We start from the raw sequence: 23,163 nt of genomic DNA on the forward strand, positions 1-23,163 counted from the left end.
AATACTTTTCAATTATCTCAGTCTTTATCATTATTATATTATACATATTAGAAAATGGAAATTAGAATGTAATAGAAATTGTAAATAGTTTTATATGAAGAGAATTTTAATATATATATATTTTCTGAAATAAATATATATTTTTTTTCCACTCATCCACACACTTTGAATAGACATGAAATGAAACCTATAGACAGCTTTTTAAGTTAGAGAAATATTTTAAAATTCTTGAAATAACTTTTTTATATTTACAATATATATTAAAAACGATTAAACTGAAAAAAAAGATTAAATAAATATTTTTAAAAATGTATATAATCTGATAGAGAATATCTATTGAATAGTATGAAATATCAGCAGCAATCTCTTTACATTGCAGAATAATATGACGATTATAATTAACACATGATATAACATCTATATAATTTGCATAGGGTATGTGAAATATGAATTAAAATTATATACTTGTATACGAAAGCAATATCAATACTGTTTAAAACAATAAATAGATTCTTTTAACAGTATAAAATAATTTTTATTAAAAGGACATCATATATATATAAGTATTTATTTATGCACTAGATCACATCGCAAGGCGGCGCTAACGACTGATGCAATTTCGTTACCGCCGTTTGCACTATCTGCTGGAAAGTCTCATCCTCCTTGCTAGTCACCTCCAAGTTTAACAAGTCTATATGCGCCTTCTTACCATCTACCGTGACGTAGAGCTTCTCACCCTTGAATATCTTAGGCACGGAATCCTCTCCAAACATTTCCTGCAACATCTCTATGAGACATTCCTTGAAGTGCATCCGATCCATTTTGTTGGGTGCAGGTAGTATCTTCGGCGACTGGTCCATTATCTCGGCTTGCAGTATCGCCGTTAAAACGGAATCCGCGTACATATCGTTGACCGGAGTCGCTATCCATTCCATCGTGACGATCTTGCCGTCGATCGTGACATCAACGTTCTTGAATACTCTCAGCTTCTTGTCGTCGACGACCTCCAGACTACCAGCTATCTGCGTCAGCAGATGCTTGAGTACAGGTAACGATGCAGAAAAGTACACGCTCTGCCGTTGTATAACTTGACTCATACTCATATCCGTGTACTTGGACAGGTCACAAGGAGCCAGCATGTGATAATTGAAGTTTCTCTTAACCAGCACACCTGACAACTTTTGTCCTGGCTTAGGGGTCTCCATTGCCAGCGTGCCCATTACCTTGGCAGTCTTCTCACCCCTAAAGTAGAGTTCCACCGCTACCGTATTACGCGGATTGTGTATCTCCATAGTAGTGCTCGGATCGTCCTCGTATTCCCGTTGTAACGCCGCTTTCAATCGGCCCATCTCATTTTGCTCACCATGCACCAACACCACGTGCGGCGGCTTCAAAGTACGTATGAATTCCGACGTTTGTTGATAATCGGTGTGAGCAGAGAACGATATGTAATCAACGGACATCTTGAGCGGTAGCTTTTGCCCGGACATAGTCGTGATTTCTTCCGGTTCCGATAGAATAGTCTTGGCCAGCGTACCCTCCACGCAGTAGCCGGCTATTATGACGCCGTTTTTCGCGTCTGTGCACCAAGACTCGAATAACTCTCTCGACAGACCGCTCTGCATCATACCTGGCGATGCCATCACCACACACGGTCCAATATCTTCGAAATGATCTATCCCCTTCAAATTTGATATATGCTTGAAGACGAAAGGATTGTTGATGGCTATTTGTCGTCTGATTTTATCGTTCATGGCGTTGACATATGTCTGGTAAACAGCCATACACTTTTTCGCCAGTGAAGAGGCATAGTAGATCGGTATCTCATGCAGTTCCGAATGCTGGCTCCAATATTCATCCAAAATAAGAAGAAGCTCCTGTGCTCTTCCCAACGCAAATACAGGTATCAAGCATCTACCACCTCGGTTGACAATCTCATGCACGAGATTTGTGAATCTACCTTCTCGGTCCTCTCTCTTCTCATGGATATGTGTGCCGTAAGTGGATTCTGTGATGAGAACGTCGGGATGAATGTTTGGGATTTCAGCAGCCATTAAGTGCCTATCTTCCTGCCGACTAAAGTCACCGGTGTACAAAATCTTAACGCCAGCGATCTCAATCATGAACATAGCTGCGCCCAACACATGGCCAGCATTGTAAGCCCAAAACTTGATCCCAAACACATCCTTCTCTTCGTGGAAGTTGATCGTCTCTATCTTGTCCATGCTAGTCTCCAGATCGGACTCTGTGTACAGCATCTGCTCGGTGGCTATGTTGCTCACCTTGATGTAATCTGACAATAACCAGCGATAAATGGCCTTGGTGGCATGCGTCATGAAGCAACGGCCCTTGAAGCTGGTCTTTTGCAGAAACCAGGGTAACGCTCCGCAATGATCCAAATGAAAATGAGAAATTAACAGTAAGTCAATCTCATCGGCCTCGACCAGGTCGACGAACGGAAGGGCATCCATACCCGATAAGCCTGGATGTATCCCACAGTCCAACATGATCTTCTTTCCCTTAAATTCCAACATGATACATGACCTGCCGACCTCCTGGCCCGCGCCAAGAGGGCGAATCGACAACAGATCGCTTTCCTCGGCTGGTACTTGGGTGTCGTTTTTCCTTTTCACCGACATTTTATCAGCACAATCGATTTTCTTCAAAAATTTAGCCTCGCTACAAGGGAATTTCTCAAAATAACGCGGTTACTATTTTGAGGTTACGTACTACATAACTATAAACAACAGATCTATTCCTTATTGCTGAACTGGCTGCACTAAGGGCTATCGCACACAAAATGTAGCATAAGCTACATGCGCATAGCGTAAGATCGTATGGACCAATAATAATATTATGTAAATCAATATGGCGACTTAATGCTCGATACTCATTGGTCCATACGATCTTATGCTACTATGCACATGCAGCTTATGGAAAGAAAAAAATCCTCTAAACTAGTGCAATCTAGTGCAGCCAGTTTAGTAATGAAGAACGGACCTAATATTCGTAGACATCTTTTACGAAAAATTTTCAGGCCAGATTTAGAATAGATGTAGTAAGTCTTAAGCCGTAAGAAATCGACCAATCACAGTTGAATGTGAGAAGAATAATCGAATGTGATTGGTTAATTTCTTACGCTTTTAGGCTTACTATACCTATTGTAGATCCAGCCTAATTTGTTTATAGAGTATTCACACATGTTTCGAATTTTTTAATTGACCAATCGGAATAAAAGAAATAAAGCGTTCGTGGGTCGAGAGAAATTCAGGGATTTTTGTTATTCAAGCTTCTTGTCATTCTAGGGATTTTTTATTATTTAAGTTTGGATACATTTGAATATTCAAAATTTAAAAAAGAAAATTAAAACAAAAATTAAAAAAGAATAAAATATTGTAATAAATATATTTGAAAATTTTGGAATAGCAGATCATAATACTAATAATTAATAATATATAAATTTAATCTACTAAATTTTTTATACTGACTTTTATTAATATTTCGTTTTTACACATAAAATAGATGAATTGCAAGAAATTTACAAATATTTATTAGGAAATTAAATTTTTAATTTTGAAAGTTAATACTTTTTTATTTCTTAGAAGAAATGTTTAAATTACAAACACATATTAATGAATGTAAATATAACGATTCAATTCTTTTTTTAATCAATTTTTAGGTTTTATAAATTATATTGCAAATTAGACGTTTGCATAAAAACTTGATTAATTTAAAAAAAAATTTACTTTAAATTTATATTGCATTTTTTTAATTGCTTTTACCTCTTCACCGAATTTTTATCTTTCCTCCGAATTTTTATTGCTCTATGTAATAAAATAATTTTTAAATGTATTTCCTTAAAGTATGATTTTCCTATACTTTTTATCCAATCTCTTATATGATGTATCAATTATATTTAACATTACAAGTACAGGGTAATGGTGTGTGAACAAAAATGAAAAAAGAGGGGGACTTATTTAAAAACGTACCTCAATACATAAATTTTATTAAGGTATACATATGTTGATTTATTGTTTTTTTTTCTTTTAATGATAATATTACCCTATCTTTTCTTTTATCTGCTTATAGCATAGATCGAGTTTCGTACGATACTCAATTGCCAAATCTCAATTCATTGGCTCTATTATAAAATAGAACTGATGTACATATTTACATTATTTACAACGACATTCATTACGAATATGTATAATATGAATCGTTTAACTAAACAATTGCACATTTGGACGTCGATGTTGGTTACAGGTGGGCTTCTCAAGTTACCTGGAAATTCCATCATGTATCAAATTTTTTTTTTTCTAAATGAACAATTTATTGGTGTGATTGAGGAGATTATGAGCTTGTAATTGCTACATATAACGATACATTAATTTTATAATAAACAAATATATATGATAAATCATTATTTGACAAATAAATTAAAAATCTATTAGTGAAATTATCAATACATTTCAATATCTTGTTTATAGTTTATTACGAAAAATTATTTAACCCTTTGTGCTTGAATATTGCTTGTAGTAGAAATACTACATGTGCAAATATTACAATATTATAAAAGACACGCCACACTGGGTGTTGCAAATGTGATATTTTAGGGATAGATGTACTTTCCGCAGAATATGACATGTAGATTTTCATTCAGTGAAAATTTCAAGAACTTTACCATAACTTTTAAATTTTAACATGCATCAAACTAGAGTTACATTGAAATATTAAAGCACTTTAATATTAGACAAATAATTTATTACATTTATAAAAATTTAAATTCTCAAAAACTTCCTTGTCTTCTATTACATTCAACAAATTGTAAACATCACAATATAATATAGATTTTTTTTGTAAGAAAGCAATCAACATCAAAATTCTTTCTAAATAATCTTTCCCTGAAATATTCACGTCTACTAAAACACCCTATAGTATTACATATTATTGCAAAGAATTTATTCTCAGATATTCTAATTTTCTGTCATTTATCCCTATCAAATATGCAATTATAATTGCAAAACGTCACATTTATAAGTTACAAATTTTTCCATATAAAGTTATACATATATACACAATATTAAATCTTCCATCCTATGTTAAATATGATGCACAATTCCATTATGAAATCTCGTGGCGAAAATTGAATTCGTTTATTATCAACCACACTTACTTTCATTTTTTATTTCCACACTGCACTCGAATACATATATTGTAACGATATTCCATAATATATCTATTTTAATGATTTGGGAATATTCACATTACACAATATCCTTTTTTTCTTTTACAACATTCACATTCGCACTTGTTTTCATGTGTGATTGTTTTTATCGGTGCATAGTCTATATTTTCTAAAGCTAGCTAAATATCTTCTGTCAAAATTTAATTTTATAACACTTTTCGTATTTTCTTCGATTATCTTTCCTATATTAATTGCCAACAAGTTGTAAATTTTAGCTGAGCAATGGATTTTATAGATTTTAGAGATAACATAAAATGAACAATACTTGCACATTTTTACTACACAAAATACCTGATAATATTGGATAACAAGCACTTCGAGTACAAAGGGTTAATATATACATATATATAATTTAAAACAAATTCCATTATAGCGTATATAACATATTTTAATTTTTATATATTGTATTAAAATTTTAAAAAGATTTGTTATCGAAATATCTATGAATGTAGAGTTATAAGTCTGCGTTTCTTACGCTTTATTAATCACTCCTCATTGGTCTGTTTTAAAATTAATAACTGAAACTTGTTTTAACACATATGTAATTTGATTAACATAAAATCAACTAATTCATATCATGTATATATACATACATACACATATACATATATGTGTGTGTGTGTGTTATAAACTTTTTATTTCAGACAGTTCTATATCCTCTGTTTAATATTGCTCTCTTGCGTAAAAGTAACAAAAAAAAACAAAACGCTTTTCTCTCCCTTAATGATTTGTCAAATGTAACTTATCAGATATTTTCATTTTCAAATGCCAAATTTTTCTCTATTTCTTGTGCTCATAAGTATCTGTTTAATTTTTAACAATGTTATATATCTAATATATTATGAAATATTAGTTTCTGATTTTACAAATAGCATATGATTTTTGATACATACTAGTTGGAGTGAATACCAGAAGAGAGTAAATCCAAAATATTCAGTTTTGATATTCTATGCAATAAACTTGTTTCGAAAATAATGTGGTAACACAATATATTAAAAATTAATATGTATAATTTTTGCAAAAAGTTTAATACAATATCATATAAGTATTTTTTTAATCAAGGAAAATTAATGATTCTGTACACAAATTTTTTATGCTAATTTTGTTGTCGCAACGAATGAAAATACTGATATCAAATTAAAATTGAAAAGTGTAACTATTTTGATTTGTATTAGAGAGCAATATATGACGAACCAACACCGATCAGTCTTGGAATTATAGTAACCAATAAAAAATACGGCCTTATACACATATTGCAAAATATATAAATATAGAATAACAACTAAAAAATACATAACTATTATGTGATAGTCGATAGTCATAATATTAATTCATAGGCCCTTACATAGAAAATTGAACGCAATTCATACGAGCTGTTCTCATGCTTATATAGAGGCAAATAATGTACAAGAACTTGCACATTTTTTTATGTAAAATAGATATCGTAAAAAAAACTCTTTACAACCATCGACATGTAAAAGTGCTCCATATCTTTGTAAGTATTAATTGGATTAATTAGCTTTATATAATAATTATACTATTAGTTGGCAAACGTGTTTCTTCATTGCGCAGTTTTTCCTTCGCAAGAACTATTCAAGAATTTTTTTGTGACATATATTATAATAGTTTATCTTTATTAAAAATTTGTTATTAGCTTAGGATAATGAAAGTCTCAAGTCACTGGACCTACACAGCATGCAAATGTTCAAAACATAGCACGTAACATAATAGAATTCCAACCCTGTATAATCAAGATTGTTTGATAATACGAATATATATCATAAACAACAATTTCGCTCTCTCTCTCTCTCTCTCTCTCTCTCTCTCTCTCTCTCTCTCTCTCTCTCTCTCTCTTTTCTTTAATCCTTAGATATCTTTGTAAAATTTTTTCAAGGAAAAAATTAAAAAAAAAAAAGAAAGAAAATCGTAATAAACATAAAATTTGTTTGAAATATATGTGAATTTTAATATATAAATTTTTTTAAATAAAAAACTTTTTTAATTATCTATGTAATTTAATCTTGAAATATATCTATTTTCATTTAAATTAACAAATAAAGTAAAACATATATCCAGACACACAACAATGACAGAATTAATGTACAAATGTATCCACATGTTTTCAGTTTTTAAATCATTATAAAATAACAAAATTAAATGAAATGATGAAATTCTAATCTCTAGAATATCTTGCATGATATATATCCTGTTTTTAAATACTTGAATATCTAAAGATTAAAGTCCTTTCCATCAAATTAAACTAAATCACATGTTAAAGTAATTTAATCATCATAAACATCATGCACATATCAAATAACGTAGCGATGAATTTCTTAGAAATAAAGATATCTCGCAGTCAACAAAAAAAAAAAAAAAAAACTAATATATAACATTTCAATAAAAAAGAAAAAGAAAACTAGATATAATAAAAATTACTTATCTAGAATCAAACTACACGGATGACAGAGTTATTAACACCTCCGATTTTTATTCTACGCATATGGCAATGCTTAAAGTGTGTTATTGTAAGACACTTTCGGATATATAAAAAAAGACGATGGGTAAAATCAAAATATGATAAATAAGAATTAATAAAGATAGTCAATTTTCTTATTGAAAGAATGTTATATATATGCACCAAAATAACAATAATGATATTAAGTAATTGTTGAGTCTGAAGTATTGAGTAAACTATTATTAAAATTTTTATTTGATTTTATAAATGTATGTATATGTATATATATATATATATATATATGTGTGTGTGTGTGTGTGTGTGTGTGTGTGTGTGTGTGTGTGTGTGTGTGTGTGTGTGTGTGTGTGCGCGCGCGCGCGCGTGTGCACACATTTTTAAATATATATTATATTACTAAAGAAATATATAAAGGACAATGAGTTAAAAGGCGATTTGTGTTAATTTTATGTTTTTTAAGTCATTAAATAAAATGTTAACACATTTTTTTATTCATCTAAATATTGATGAAAAATGTTCAAAATTCGCCTTAAAAGTGTCAAAAGTCCTTCTTAATGATAAGATTAGTAATAAATTTATTGTAATTATATTTAATTATAATTATAGTTTATTTTTTTATAATTTTTTTCCATTAAAAATTAAGAAAACATCTGAAAATTAGACATCTCAATATTAAATCTATATATCTATAATATTCTTTCAATAAGAAAATTGGCTCTTCTTATTAATCATATTGATTTATATATTGTCTTTCTTTCTTCATCTGAAATTACCCTATATATAATAAAATAATTATTACAATAATTTCTTTGATTCTAAATAAGTAACTTTTATGTTTATCTAAATTTTCTTTTTTTTAGATTTCGCATTTCAAACATTTAACTTTTTTAAGTGTTTCCTTAGTGTTCCTTCTTCAGTGAAAAAAAGTAAATGATTAATTATAATACAAATGATTTAATAAATTGGAACGAACTTATTGCTAATTGTATTAAAAAAAAAAAATTTTTATCTCTTTTTCACGAATTTTGATCACTTTTAATCACATTTTTCATCACTTTAGATAAAAATATTATCGTATTTAGCAATTAAAAAAAAAGAGAAAAAAAACATGTATTTATGTTACACTTTTTAGATAGAAATCAATCCTTTTTCATCCCTCGTCCTTTATGTATTTTTAGTAATAATATTTAAAAATGTGTATACACTTATACGAAATTGATTAAAAGTCATAGACAATAGACTTAGCACTTCAGTTTCAACCTGACTTAATTCCATCGTTGTTATCGGCACATGTATAATCGCGGTACAATCGCACACATATTCATTAATGTCTTTTCGTGTGTGTATCACGCGAACGAGTACTCAGATCGAGTACAATAAAACGATCGACTATATACGTCATGCGTCGATCAGCGCTAAATAATCTTAACTAAATTGTTTAGTCCCAAGTAATTGTAGCTATAATTTAGAGAAAGGACAGCAAAAATCGCTAGCAAATCAGTTAGCAAGACTGTCCCGTGCGAATCGTGCCGAGCCAAGTCAAGATGTTCGAATCCAGATTCAATGCATGCTGGCGTCATGTTGTAACTTCGATGAGCTTAGTTAATATATATATATATATATATATATATATATATATATATATATATATATATATATATATATATATATATAATTTAGAGTGTTTCGTGCGCGCACAATCGTCGAAAGAGTGTTCGTAGTGTCGAAACGAAACTTGCTGAAATATCGCAGCATCGAGATCTCGATACTCGGTTAAAGCGTAAAAATATAATCCCAGTCTGTGAACACTGGCTATTAAATTTCGCGCATAAGTACAGCGCGCGGGGACCGGATTGTCCAACTTGTCTCGCGACTGTGACAACAAAAGTATGTGCATTAGACGACCCTGATTTAATTCTCGGTATTTACAGGCTCGCGCGCGTGATGGATTCGCACGTGCTTGTTGTGATTGGACTTGGTGCCGCTAGACTTGCCGCAGATGTGACACGTGTACGGTCGTGCGCCTGAATGCACCCGTAGATGCTCCTTAAGATAGTAGGAGCGATGGAAGGTCTTGTTGCACACATCACACGTGTACGCCTTGCTTTCCTCGTGTTCCTTGACGTGTCGCAGACAGTTATACTTGCGGATGAATTGGGCGCCGCAATAGTTGCACGTGTACGGACGCACGTTACGGTGGGAGTTCATGTGAGCCGTGTAGTCGCTGTGACGATAAAAAGCCGCGCTACACTGATTACACTTGAACGGCTTGGTACTGCGCGCCGCGTGTGTCCACTTGTGCAACTGCAGATTCCACTTGGTGCTGAACGCCTTGGAGCAAACCTGACACTCGTACGGCCGTTCGCCGTTGTGTACACGCATGTGCACCGCCAACGACGATCGTAGATAAATACACTTGCAAATGGGACACTCGACGTTCTCGCTCTCGCGCTGCGCGTCAGGAACGAATCGACGATTGTGAGCGCGACGCATGTGACGCGTCAAACTGGCCATGTGGATGAATCGCTCGTTACAGTACGTGCACGCCTTAGGCTTCTCGTCGTGGGTTTCTTTGTGCCAGGCGAGTTTCTTCTTCGTATGAAACACCTCACCGCAGTGGCATATATAGTCTTTGAGTTTCTTCTTAATGTTGAGGTGATGCCGATTCTTGTGTTGCGTCAGATTCGAATACCTGCGGAAAGTCTCGTTGCACAAGCTACACTTGACGGGCGCATTGCCAGTGTGGCCGTTGGTGTGTTCGTCCAGCTTTTGTTTGGTGAGGAACGCCTTGTCGCACACAGTGCACGGAAATGGTTTGATGCCCAAATGCCGCTTCATATGCAGCTTGAAGTTTTGCTTCCGATAAAAATACTTACCGCACTGTCCGCATTCTAACGGGTGTATCTTCAAGTGGGCGTTAAACAACAACACTGACGGGAACTCCTCGTTGCATATCCGGCACTTGGCGTTCTCGCGTATGCGTTTCACGTCACCTAGGTGTACACGACGGTGATGCATCTGCAGAGATTTTTCGCTGCTACATGGTTGACCGCATATCGCGCAGGTCACCTCAATGTTCGACGGTATCACCAGATTCTCGCCAATCTTTTGATCGGCCTCGGGTTTTGTCAAACCATCCGAGCCAGGCTGCGACGGTGGTGGCTGTAGCTGATGCAGGAGCGGCTGTTGATGATGGTACATCTGTTGCATATGCAAACCCGGCACAAATATGTCGTCGAACACATTCACGCGATTGTCCAGCAATTTGATGTCCTTCATTTCTGGCTGATCCAATTGATCTCTGCTGCTACTGGGCACTGCGTCCTTATGTACCGTTGTACTGTGAACTCTGCGTTCCTTTGGACAATCAAATACCTCGTTACAGTGAGAACACTTGAACGTCCGTTTGGTCGGTGTTTTCCGGTCTCGGTCCAGAAACAGACTCGAAGTGAAGTGTGTGGCCAATGATCTACTATCCAACAACGGGCCGCTAATCTCGTTGTCAGATCCTTCCGATTCTTCCCAGCTTTCTCGTGCCAATAAATCGTAAGAGGTAGACATGCGCGAAGATTCTTGACCCATGTACAACTACAAGGAAAAATACATTATATAAAGAATGAGCTTATATATATACTATTTAAGTAGATGTACATTGTAATGACGAATTTATATTTATTTACACTATTATTAGATTTATTATTGTTCAATTTACATATAAATTATTTTTCGGATAAATTATTAAATTTTTTCATAATAAATTTATGCATATACATAAATATATAAAAAGAAATTGTATTTATTATTTCTTCATCTATTTTATGATATTTCTACACAAATAATACATAAATTATAAAATTCGAATTTGAATATTTCATTATATTTACATTGTAAATATTGTTTGAATACAAATGCTAATATATAATTATATTTTTAAAAAAAGTATTAATGAATTATTTTCTTTATATCATGGCATATACATATATATATATATATATAGGTATATATAATGATATATAAAATGATAATTTTTTAGCACTATACTTTTTTCAGACTATAATTATACATTAATATATGTTATTTCAAAAATAATATTTATAATAAATTTTATAATAACAATAATACTTTCATAATACTTGATAATTTTAAATTATAATGTAACAAGATCTTTTTCATAATATTATTTTCTTAATAATTAATTTTAAGAGAAACACAGGATATAACTTTGCGTTCTCTTATAACACTGCATTTTTAAATATCAATTTAATATTTAACAATCGTATATTATTTTTATGTAGAGAGATATCATGAAATAGAGAATAAAATAATAGAGATAAAGAAATAATAAATACAATTTCTTTTTATATGTTATTACGTTTTTTTAATTTATAATATATCCATATTTATGTTAGAAAAATCTACAGACAAGTTATTTATGAGCCGCAAAATATTCAACAAACAATTTATGTAATCTCTCTTTGCAGAAAATGGTCGAAAATGCTGAATAGTATAATAAAGAATTTATGCATTTGAAGAGAGCCTCGATTATATGTAAATATTTGGAGATAATATACATAACAAACCTGCCATGCAGACGGCTCTGTGCATCCATTACTCTCTTGTTCGGACAGCTCACCCCTAGGTGGCATGGTCTCATCGGCACGCATATTAATACTCTTCACTTCCTCATCGATACCTATTGCACCCTCGCTACTTGCCATAGATTGTTGACTGGTCGCACTCACCGCTTTCTGGGACGAATCGCTTATAAATGTACTAGGAACTAATATTTGTAGTCCGTCAAATTCAAAGACGTTTATCGGTCCGGCATGAGCGTCCTCATTTATATTGAGCAATTCCGATTGCTTCGGCATCAACGTAGATTTGGTAGAGTGAAAGCTCTTGGATTCGGTACTAGTTGTAGGATTAATCGATTCGGACAAATTTAAAAGATTTTGCGTCTTGGTCGTCGCGGAATATGACTCGTTCATCAAGATGGGTGGCTGCGAGTGCATCACAGGGAATGAACTAACGTGTTCGGTTATCACTGACTGCTGGTACGTATAACTATTACTATTACTATTACTCGATTCCTGAATTTGCTCAATATTTGTGAACACCGTCGCTCGTTCCGCCTCCTGATTCTCTTCGAGTTGAGAACAGTCAATCGGATCTTTCTCTGCAACATTATCTACAACATTATTATCTACACCAATACTATCCTCGTCGTGACTTCTGCTATCACTGTCCACATGATGAAATGAATATACGGGTGAACATGGTTTGCTGAGATCTTTTCTAACTCTTAACACGGAAATACCGCTGAGCACGGACAACGGTGTGTGCGACCTGACGCCGCATTCCGCGAAAGGCGTATGCGGACTGGGAATCTCCTCAATCTCCATGTCCGCCTCGTCGAAATTATCCTCCTCGTCGATCTTCTCGTCCTCATCCATATCCTCATCGTCATCGTCGTCCTCGTCCTCGTCATCGTCCTGCATGGCCGCCGCGTCATCCAAGCCAATACGATGATGATACTGGCTGAGATTCTCGCACGATCCGAGCTCCGATCGCACGCTGTACCGTCGCTCCGAGGTCTTTCGGCACTTCTTCCTCGTGACAGGAGACGGGGGTGCTGAAAAACTTTGCTTATACTTATACAAATGTAAATTTTCGTTTTCTAACGCTTTCAATTCGTCATCTATTTTCGGGCACTCTGTATTGTATGACAAATAACGACAAGTTTTTTCTAGCGTTCTCAGTTGGTTAGCTACATAATCGTTCGGGCACAATGTATTGTTATCTTCTTGTATATCAGGCAATATGTGAGCTTCCTTCTCGTGAGAGCCTAGAATTGTCACTACGGTATCGTGAATCACGGTCTCCTCCCTATCCGACTTCTCCCTCGTAATATCTATTAATCTTTCTCGATCATTCAACAAACTATTTTCTCTTTGAAGCGAAGTATTATTAAGCTCCGTCTCCATTATGGTTATCAAATTCTCCAACTTCTCCACCGAATTAAGCTCGGGTTGAATAGCCGAATCTTTCAATGCTTCTTCCGGATCCTGCGGTAATAGAACGTTATTGCTGACACTGATATTGCTATTGCGGCTTGTCGGTCTTTCATCGGTTATCATTTCCGATTCGTGCTCGCATGCCATAGAGTCAACATCGTTCGTTGCATTAGCTTTCCTATTGGATATACTCAGATATCCTTCTTGTACAACCTGTTGCGTAAAATGTTGTGTTTCAGGTTGTTCGTACGTTACGGATTTACACTGCAAGTCCACGGAAATGTTATTCAACGGCTCTTCATCCTCTATATCCGGTAGTACACTCTCCACTTTATCGTCGTTGGTATCATTCATGGAACAAGCGATCGTAATGGATCTAGGAATAGCGTTGTACTCGTGCTGCACTGTACCTTCACCAGGCGACGTGGAACTCTGCTGTCCTCTGTGATCGATCGACAACGCATTATCGTCGCTCTCCTCCTGTCTGATGGACGCGTCTTCCGCCTGAAGTACAGGCGAGGCCGGCAGGTTGACATCCGGTATAACTTGCCCGGCTTCAGACTCGGTATCGGGCAAAATCTCAGGCAGGATCTGCTTCGGCTCGGGACTATTTACAGGAATCGCCAGAGTGGTTCTGACACTGTTCTCTCCGGCCATGGTGACCACTGGTCGGATCCTCGTGGCGCCGGGGATAGCTGCAACCGGTGAGATCATTTGGACGGTGGGTATTTGCTGCTGTTGGTACATACCATACGGATTGTACAGCATCTGCATCATCTGATTGGCCTGAGGTGCCATCGCGTACTGCGGTATCATCATGGTCCCATTGTTCACAAATTGCTGATAGCTGAACGAGGTGAACTGCGGTGGCATCATAGTACTTATGGGCGGACATTCGAAGATGGGTCCTATGGGATACGGCGAATGAGCGGAAATATGAGCGGAGTTTTGCGAGACTTGGGGCGACGCTTGAGGCGTCTGAACAGAGGTAGGAGCTTGCGGTGAAGCTTGCGGTTGTAGCGATACCGGTAGCGATGTCGCCGGGGTAGCTTGTTGTTGTTGTTGTTGTTGTTGTTGTTGTTGATGATGATGATGATGATGATGATGATGCTGCTGCTGATGATGTGGCTGACTCGAGGAGGCGCTAGCCTTGATGAGAGCATCTATAACCTGTTCTTTGGGATGGGTGTCCAGATGCTTCTGCAGACTGATGCCCTCGCGCAAGTACAAGGTACACACGGGACAGGCGACGGCCCCGACAGCGGGCGTTCCCGCACCGCTGAGCTCCATTCTGTTTCCTACAACGAGTCGGTTTTTATCTTTTTTTTTTCTTTTCTTTTCTTTTTTTTTTTAATTTTTTTTTTTTACAACAATGCGTCACGTCTAATCCAAATCAGTGGAACCTTAAAACGAACGAGTGCTGTACACAACGTTGACGAGCCAACACAATGACCGTAGGATCTCCCGTACCGTTGGCATCCGCCTCTCGTACACAGACCGTAATCGTTCCGGGCCTCCGTCGCTCCTCTCTTGGTGACGAAACCGAATATAATCTTCGCCGGGACGGCCGTCTCGCGTCACATCTCGTCGCCCATCAGGCACGCGGCCACCGCGGCGCACGGCACAGCTGCAAAACACCGCTGTGCCCCAAAAATATCGACGTCCATGGCTGCTGTCCCCCGTAACGCCTGACGTACTGTCGTCTGTCGTACTGTGTGTGTTTAATGCTGTGCTCAATGAACAGCGGCGGCGGTGGCAGTGGCGGCGGCACTGGCTCGCCAGACAAATCGATATCCTGTTAAATCGCCAACCAGCCACCCCAGCCTGCCTGCCTGCCTGCGCTTATTAAATTACACCTGCCTGCACGCGGCGCGGCCGACGCGACACGACGGACAACGACGGACCGACGGCGTGCGTTCGGGTTCGGGATCACACTCGCGGCCGCGATCCGCGATCGTTCCCCGGCTAACGTGACGCTTGGCACCCCGCGCGGCTGCCCCTTTCCCTTCCCTGCCCCTTCGGCCGATTATCGCGACGGCATGTTCCTCGACACGGCACGGTCGCGGCCCCGAAAACACAACAGAAAACAGCGACGGGCGATGATGATCCCCGCCTGGGAATGGGAGATGGGAGCAACAAGAGCTACCGAAAGATGTACCATGTGGCGCCCCCTGTGCATTGGGTCGCTCGCCTCGCCCTCTGTCTATCGTCGAGGGAAACACGTGTTGCCGTTTATCGACGGCAGAGTCGTGTCTCTCTCTGTCTCTTTCTCAAGCGTGTGTATAAACAATGACGCGCGCAATCTGACAAGTCAAGTGATGCCAACCTTGTGAGTTTAGGGTTAGGTTAGATTGAATTTATTCAATGTTTTAATCTATCGGACTGCGTTACGTTATATTTTCCGTATTTAGGATGAAATATATATATTTGGAATTTTTAGTAATTAAGAAAAATGTCAGACAGTACAGTTAATGCAGCTAAAAGATGGGAGCTCAGGTAGAGAAATTAGATTGAGGGTGAGGTTAGGTTAGGTTAGGTTAGATTGGATTAGGATTAGATGCGTCCCGAAGGAACTACATACATCCAATCGCGTATTTTAATATAGTTTCTTTTTGCTTTGAGAAAGCGATATAGAAATTGATAAGCATTTCGAAATGGAGATAGACCTTTACATGGATCTGCTCGTTTAATTGTACCTTGTGGCACTTTCTGCACTTAAAGTAATATTCGAGACTTTTTGCAAAAAAAAAATTACAAATGCATTTGAAACGAACAAATCTACGCGTACGCATATGCACATGTATACACGCGTTATAATAATTATATAACAAGATACACGTGTAAAATATACATACATTTGCATGTATCGCTCGCATGTATACACATATACGGTGTAAGAGTCTAATCATATGTTTTATCATGACCACAGGTATATTAATTTTACAACAATGACAAAGTGAATTACATGTGTATGTAGTTGTCATCCTCCCCTTTGCCCCGGGGCTTTATCTGTCATATATATATTATATATATATATATATATATATACGTCCTTTATTTATCACAATTATCTTTTTACGCTATCTCAGGGGTGAATTAGCACGCGTTACAACTTCAGAAGTTTCCGTTCCGTAATATCTGTATACTCTTTTACAACAAAGCTTGAAGAATTTTTACAAATGCACCTAATCCGATGCTGTTTACATTACGTTTCCCGAGCGCTGGATGCCACATCGTATAACCTCTAAAGTAGCGCGTGACAACAGTTCAATTTTACTAAGTGTTTCATTCGCTTATAAAAATTTCTCTCGTTTTATAAAGCGATAATAATGGCAGGCTATTACGACAAATTATCTTGGACAGGTAAGTTTTTACAGTATGGGATGCGACGATTTACTCATGTTAATATGTGGTACGTCCTTTTTTTTTTTTTTTTTTTTTTTTTGTAGATATAATTCCAGGAAAGAGAAATGCTAAATAATTTTCAATTTTTCTTTAAAGAACCGTATATAATTATTTAATACTATTATTTATGTTTATGTAATTTTAATATTGAGAAAAAATTTTAATTGTTTTATTGAATGAATAATTTTATGAACAGTAAAATATAAATCATTGTAAAGATTCAATATTGGTGTCATACTTTTAATTTAATATATTTTGATGACGTACGTATATTTCGTTTTTAATATTGTTTAATTTTAACGACACATCTTTTGTTATTTATAAATCTGCATATATTAAAAGACAATACAAATTTTTAAACTTTATTAATATTTATAATTTTTAAACTTAATTTACTGATTAAAAAAAGTATTTTTAAAAATTGTTTTATTAGTGTGATAATATGTAAATAAAAATGTTTTCATGTATTTCTAATAACAATTCTTCATGATTTTGTTATAGAAGTACGGGATTTGTTGAGAACTTGGAGAGAAGATTCCGAACGACGAAGTAAAGATGTAGTGGAATTTTGGGAAAATACATTAATAGGAAAGATTGACCGTTTAGGCAATGAAAGTACAGTCAATTAATACACATTTTCTTATTTCTAAAATTATAGTTAAATAATAAAATAATAATAATATTAATAATAATTAATAAATAAAAATTTTTTATCAGATTTTTCTAAAAATATATATAATATTCTATGTTTAATCTTTTTAGAATATCTGGTTCTGGAACAAGTATGTGTAGCTGCATTGGATTGTTACCGCCTGCCACTTGCTGAATATTGCATTAAAATTTTAATGCGCGCATTTCCTGGCAGCTTGCGTGTTCACAAATACCATGCCATGCATTTGGAAGCATTAGAAATGTAGTAATATATATTATAACAAATATTTACACAAATATCTAACAATGTTACGTTCTAATTTATCAATATATTTTTCAGGTATGACGAAGCAATAGAAGTTTTGGAGTCTATTATAAAAAGAGATGAAACTAATGCAGCACCAAGAAAACGTCGTGTCGCTATTTTAAAAGCTCAAGGACGTATTCCAGAAGCAATCAAAGAACTTACAGAATATCTGAAAAGGTTAGTGATATGTGTGATCATATTTTTACACATATTTATTAGCATGTTTAAAAAACTATAAAACTCATAAGATATAAGTAAATGTATACTATAATTTATAAAATTATATTTTGCAATTTTACAAATTATATATATACATATATCTAGTAATGTTATGTTTCAAAATCATTTTATCTAGATTTATGAGTGATCAAGAAGCATGGCACGAGTTGTGTGATCTATATTTGCAAGAGCAAGAGTATTCTAAAGCAGCCTATTGCATGGAAGAACTTATATTGCATAATCCACACAGCCATTTAATTTACCAAAGATATGCAGAAATAAAGTATTCTCAGGTAAGTAATACATGTATTTATGATTTTTTATAACTGCTTTTATATCACAATTTATTTAACTAGATAAATTAACAAAAAATTAATAAAAAATAATTGTTTTGTTGAATAATGTACAGTTTAGATATTTTTAAACTAAGATTTTTTAATAATTTTTTGAAAGATAACTTTTTAAATTATATCTTTTTATATAGGGTGGATTTGATAACATGGAGTTAGCGAAAGCATATTTCTGTCAAGCAGCAAAATTAAATCCAAATAATATTAGAGCTCTATATGGCTTGTTATTAGTAAGTTTCAAAATGATATTACATAAAATATTAGATAGTCTGGATAATCTAATTTTCTAATTTTCTATGAATATGCAATTTCAGACAACAAACAATATTGCAACATCACCTAAATGCCCTGCATCTAAGAAAAAGGAAGCAATGAAGCTGAGCGAATGGGCTAGTAAACAAATTGAGAAACAATATGAAAGTAAAGTTTCGAATGAAGATGTTAAGAATATAGAACGTTTACTAGGACAACTGCAACTTGAAGCTTAGGTAGTTATCTTTAATAAATATTTATTTTAATTTTGTAACAAAAAAAGTAAAGAGCATATGTTTAAACATATTACATATAACTATTTCCAAAGAATCTATTGAGCACGAGAAATTTTAGATACATTTTTTTAACTTGTGTAGTTAAAAGAAAAAGTAAATCTGATCACGATTGATGTATTCAAGCAGTATTATCTTTTATTCTTTTTTCAATTTCGTAATGTACATTATTGATTCGAGATTAATTTTGTCCAATGTCGATGTAAAATGCATATGTTGATGTATTATTAATCAATCAATTAGTAGGCTCTATACAGTTTTCAAGTTTTAGCTGCACTATATACGTAATTATCTTCTAAATAAATATATATCTATATTTCTGTATTTTACTGTATATGTTATTAAGTAAATATGTAATCATTATTAATTTTGTAAATGTGATCGTTCTCTCGGCTCTCTCTGTTATCTAATAATACCGTTGTTGATTTTCATATGCTATTAGTTATATCTGCATATAAATATAATAAAAATAAAAACGACGTTGATGGATAAAATACATATATATAAAAAATATCATTTATTTCAAACTGATAGGAACAATTAGTCTTATTTTCAATATATCATTTTTTACAATTATGCACATTACAAACGGAAATTGCAAAATCAGAGACCACATCGTGAAATCAAATATTTTTGAATAATTATATATCTTTTTAATTACTTTAGGTTTAGGTTTAGAAAGTTTTTTTCAAACTCTTTCCTATATGAAATTAAAAATAAACCAAAAAATTTTTCTGAACGATTCAGTATACATAAGGCTGAATAATTGTGGAAAAAACAGAAATTTAAAAGATTAAAAATTTAATATTTCTATATAAAATATCTTTACAGTCATCTTTCAGTAACTTCCTTGTTACTATGTTCCCATTCCTCTCGTCTTCTTGCTCTTTCTGTGGCTTTCCTCATTCGCTTTTCCTTCCTTGTTTCTTCGCGTAATGCAAAATATTTTTCGCGAAAGTCGGTTAAATTCATGGTGATGCTTTCGTCGGTTGCCTATCAAAATATGGAAGACATAAAAGAATAAGAATTGTTAGTAAAGTTGAATAGCTTATGCATACATACTTCTGGCTCTTTAATTTTTTTGTAAGTTAATAATCTTCTACTAGTGTAGTTGCTCAGTACTTGTTCGGAATTAGCTAACAGCTCTAAGCAAGGATGTGCTGGTAATTGATCTTCTGTGTATTGGTCTCTAAATCATAAATATAAATATAATTCTATCTAAATGATAAATATAATTCTATCAATTAATGGTTAATTAATAATTAATCATTCCTAATATTGCTCTATCTTTTATATATAATTAATTACATACAATTAATATACATGTACCTAAACAATGGATACCAACACACTAATCTGCCATCAAGTTTTAGATGTTTCGCGGAGAAACACAATAAATCTTTATATATTTGATTCAAGCCATAACCAATTTTAGAAGGAATGTGAGAGGTTGCTTGATGCTCTTCTATTACAGGATTTATTTTCGTGGTACCTATACGTTCTGTAGCTTCCCTTATACCATAAGGCGCTTAAAAAAAAAATTGCTTTAGTTATTCACAAATCTCAGAGAATTTCTATAATTTGTAATCAAGGATCTTGCACTTTTTTTATACTTACGATCTGTTATGATAGCATCTATTCGTAAATCTGTTCGCCATAGTGGATATGAAAAATCTGCCACTACTACATCAAGATAATAGGAACTCATTCCATATTGACGCATATTTGCCGCGATACTTTCGTCTTTTTCTCTTATCTAGTATCATACATAACGTAATAATTATTCAACCATTTTGATTTTTTAATTTCTTTTTAAGTTTATGTTTGATAAAAACTTTAAATACTTAATAGTGTTACACCTTTTGTGATATTCGTGTAGGTCTCGTACGACCATGGAGCATTAAAAAATCAATGTCAGTTCCAAATGTATATCCTCCAAATTGAGATGCAGCAATTAATAAAGAACCTGTCCCTACAAATGGATCGAAAACTAAATCTCCTTTTCTAATTTGTGCTTGATTTGCCATTATCAAGGACAACTGTGGATCCATTGAGGTGTTTCCTATAAATTTTCTCGTTTTTAATGATAACTTTTGAATTAATTCTCGCTGGCCATCAGCAATCTGTAATAAAATAATATTATAATCTGTCAAAAGAAAATATTTTTGATATATAATTATTTTATTCACCCATCTTCCAAAGAAATATTCATATGGCTCTTCAGGAATGTCATTGGGATTAAGTCCATAATACTCTATATAATATAGAGTAATATCTGGATTTTTCAATTTGACTGACCCTTCAAGAGGTAAATAACTGAAAGACTTTCCCCAATATTGCATTAAGTCAATAACATTACATTAGTTAATTTAAATATGTATCGTAAATAATTAGCATTTAATAATGTATTTCTAGTATGTACTTCAATATAAAACAATTTTAGAATAACATTATTAGAATATCATGAATTTTAAGTATATTATTGAAATATTTACTTACTTCAATCTTATCTACTTTCTCTTGTTGTGAGAAATGTTTACAGAAAGTCTCCACTGCAATCTTAAATGATCTTTTCTCTCCAATGATATTTTTGTCTGAGTAAGCTTTTAAAGAATTATGTAAGTCTTCACTTTGTTTGCCTTGCCCCCATAGCTCCAAACAAAAGCGTATTGAGATTGCTCTACTGACAATTTGATGTACTACATTTTCATCAGGTAAATCTATAATCCAGTATGGCTAAAACAAAATTTTATAAATTTAATTTTTGTTTGTAATAAATTATACATTGTTTTAAAATAACTTGACAAATTTTTTTTTAAATAATTAAAATATAATTCATCTTTTTAAGCAATACTTTTTTTTACAAAGTTTTTCTTTTCAACAAACTATTGAATACTATGTAATCTAAAAATAGTATACATATATATATATATATATATATATATATATATATATATATATATATATATATATATATATATAAACTAATAATGTTCATTAATAAATCCATACTTCCTTACATGTTTTTTTGGCTTAGTTATTATTTGTGGATTAATACCATACATGTCAAATATAGACTGCATTTCCTGAAATATATAGAAAAATAATGTACAATTTAGCATATATAAAAATTACAAGAATATTAAACTTTGAAACATAAATTATTAAAGAGCTAAAAAGAAAAAAATAAAGTTTAAATATTTTGTGCATATAAATAAAGCAATAATAAAATATATAATAGTACTTTTACAATAGATAAAAAAAAAATATATATATATATATATATATATATATATATATATATATATATATAATAAGTATAAAGATGTTACATTCTTTTTATTCTTATTGCATAATTTAATAAGAAAAAGACATTACAAATTACAAGTCTTATAACTTACAATTTTAAAATATTAAATATAATATCTCAAATATATAAAAATTAGAATTTTTATATCAATGTAGAATATAATATAATACTTAGTACATGAAAATATAAAAGCATTTTATGAAGAATTGTTTTACAATTTATAATTAAGGATATTTCATGAAAAATCACTTACAGCCAATCGGAAATCAACATGTTCATGAGCAAACCAAAAAAGATATCTTTTTAGTTGGTTGTTCATTTTTAGCATTGTTTAATAAAATATATCTGTATATATAATAATTATTACATTAAATACGTATGTACACACAGAGTCTTCAGTTATTGTTGATAATCATCTAACCTCACTAATAAATAAATATCACATTCGACGTTCTATCGAAGAAAAGCCTGAAAGAGGCCACAATGCCATTTTTTACACAAGACTTATTTCAAATTGCACATTAGCGTCCCCTACAATCATTTTACAGTCGCCTGGAACTACATAACCATTTCAAAGAATTGATTTTTTTATTGTACATATATATTAAATATATAATTTTGAAATAAAATTCTGCATGAAAAAT

General features: G+C 33.2%; 4 protein-coding genes across 7 annotated transcripts; 1 reads left to right on the forward strand and 3 right to left on the reverse strand.

The window, feature by feature from the left end:
* Nucleotides 1–510: 510 nt before the first annotated feature.
* On the reverse strand, nucleotides 511–2,778 carry Cpsf73 (cleavage and polyadenylation specificity factor 73). Its single transcript, XM_072908991.1, has one exon. The coding sequence runs from the start codon at nucleotides 2,637–2,639 to the stop codon at nucleotides 579–581; it is 2,061 nt and encodes a 686-aa protein (XP_072765092.1). The 5' UTR covers nucleotides 2,640–2,778; the 3' UTR covers nucleotides 511–578.
* A 1,195-nt stretch (nucleotides 2,779–3,973) lies between these two features.
* Nucleotides 3,974–15,865, reverse strand: LOC140675452 (uncharacterized). Of its 2 annotated transcripts, XM_072909975.1 has the most exons (3): nucleotides 15,136–15,865; nucleotides 12,299–15,030; nucleotides 3,974–11,306 (listed from the first exon to the last, which is right to left on the reverse strand). In XM_072909975.1, exons 2-3 carry the CDS (start codon nucleotides 15,020–15,022, stop codon nucleotides 9,630–9,632), a joined length of 4,401 nt encoding a protein of 1,466 aa, XP_072766076.1. In that variant the 5' UTR covers nucleotides 15,023–15,030; nucleotides 15,136–15,865; the 3' UTR covers nucleotides 3,974–9,629. The 2 variants fall into 2 exon arrangements, with proteins under 2 accessions (XP_072766076.1, XP_072766075.1); XM_072909974.1 differs by having other exon boundaries at nucleotides 12,299–15,865.
* A 659-nt stretch (nucleotides 15,866–16,524) lies between these two features.
* Nucleotides 16,525–21,209, forward strand: LOC140675456 (ER membrane protein complex subunit 2). Of its 3 annotated transcripts, none has more exons than XM_072909980.1 (8): nucleotides 16,525–16,661; nucleotides 16,822–17,095; nucleotides 17,639–17,752; nucleotides 17,900–18,050; nucleotides 18,129–18,272; nucleotides 18,451–18,607; nucleotides 18,799–18,894; nucleotides 18,979–19,705. In XM_072909980.1, the coding sequence occupies exons 2-8, from the start codon at nucleotides 17,062–17,064 to the stop codon at nucleotides 19,150–19,152; spliced, it is 870 nt and encodes a 289-aa protein (XP_072766081.1). In that variant the 5' UTR covers nucleotides 16,525–16,661; nucleotides 16,822–17,061; the 3' UTR covers nucleotides 19,153–19,705. The 3 variants fall into 3 exon arrangements, with proteins under 3 accessions (XP_072766081.1, XP_072766080.1, XP_072766082.1); XM_072909979.1 differs by having other exon boundaries at nucleotides 16,633–16,701; XM_072909981.1 differs by lacking the exon at nucleotides 16,525–16,661 and adding an exon at nucleotides 21,089–21,209 and having other exon boundaries at nucleotides 16,708–17,095; nucleotides 18,979–19,152.
* Nucleotides 19,388–22,975, reverse strand: LOC140675455 (tRNA (guanine(10)-N(2))-methyltransferase homolog). The gene is made up of 9 exons (XM_072909978.1): nucleotides 22,773–22,975; nucleotides 22,230–22,295; nucleotides 21,709–21,945; nucleotides 21,399–21,533; nucleotides 21,069–21,332; nucleotides 20,827–20,965; nucleotides 20,539–20,737; nucleotides 20,272–20,398; nucleotides 19,388–20,202 (listed from the first exon to the last, which is right to left on the reverse strand). The coding sequence occupies exons 1-9, from the start codon at nucleotides 22,845–22,847 to the stop codon at nucleotides 20,041–20,043; spliced, it is 1,404 nt and encodes a 467-aa protein (XP_072766079.1). The 5' UTR covers nucleotides 22,848–22,975; the 3' UTR covers nucleotides 19,388–20,040.
* Between the last annotated feature and the right edge of the window lie 188 nt (nucleotides 22,976–23,163).

Source organism: Anoplolepis gracilipes, chromosome 17 (genome assembly GCF_047496725.1).
Source record: "Anoplolepis gracilipes chromosome 17, ASM4749672v1, whole genome shotgun sequence".
In the NCBI taxonomy this organism is placed as follows: Eukaryota; Metazoa; Arthropoda; class Insecta; order Hymenoptera; family Formicidae; genus Anoplolepis; species Anoplolepis gracilipes.

Coding starts and splice junctions, on each gene's coding strand:
- LOC140675456 (XM_072909980.1), top strand. CDS start 17,062: ATGGCAGGCTATTACGACAAATTATCTTGGACAG. Junction 18,051..18,128: donor CATTTGGAAGCATTAGAAAT/GTAGTAATATAT, acceptor TATATTTTTCAG/GTATGACGAAGCAATAGAAG. Junction 18,895..18,978: donor CTCTATATGGCTTGTTATTA/GTAAGTTTCAAA, acceptor ATGCAATTTCAG/ACAACAAACAATATTGCAAC.
- LOC140675452 (XM_072909975.1), bottom strand. CDS start 15,022: ATGGAGCTCAGCGGTGCGGGAACGCCCGCTGTCGGGGCCGTCGCCTGT. Junction 11,307..12,298: donor CAGAGCCGTCTGCATGGCAG/GTTTGTTATGTA, acceptor TTTTCCTTGTAG/TTGTACATGGGTCAAGAATC.
- Cpsf73 (XM_072908991.1), bottom strand. CDS start 2,639: ATGTCGGTGAAAAGGAAAAACGACACCCAAGTACCAGCCGAGGAAAGC.
- LOC140675455 (XM_072909978.1), bottom strand. CDS start 22,847: ATGCTAAAAATGAACAACCAACTAAAAAGATATCTTTTTTGGTTTGCT. Junction 22,296..22,772: donor ATGTTGATTTCCGATTGGCT/GTAAGTGATTTT, acceptor TATATATTTCAG/GAAATGCAGTCTATATTTGA. Junction 20,966..21,068: donor CTACACGAATATCACAAAAG/GTGTAACACTAT, acceptor GTATGATACTAG/ATAAGAGAAAAAGACGAAAG.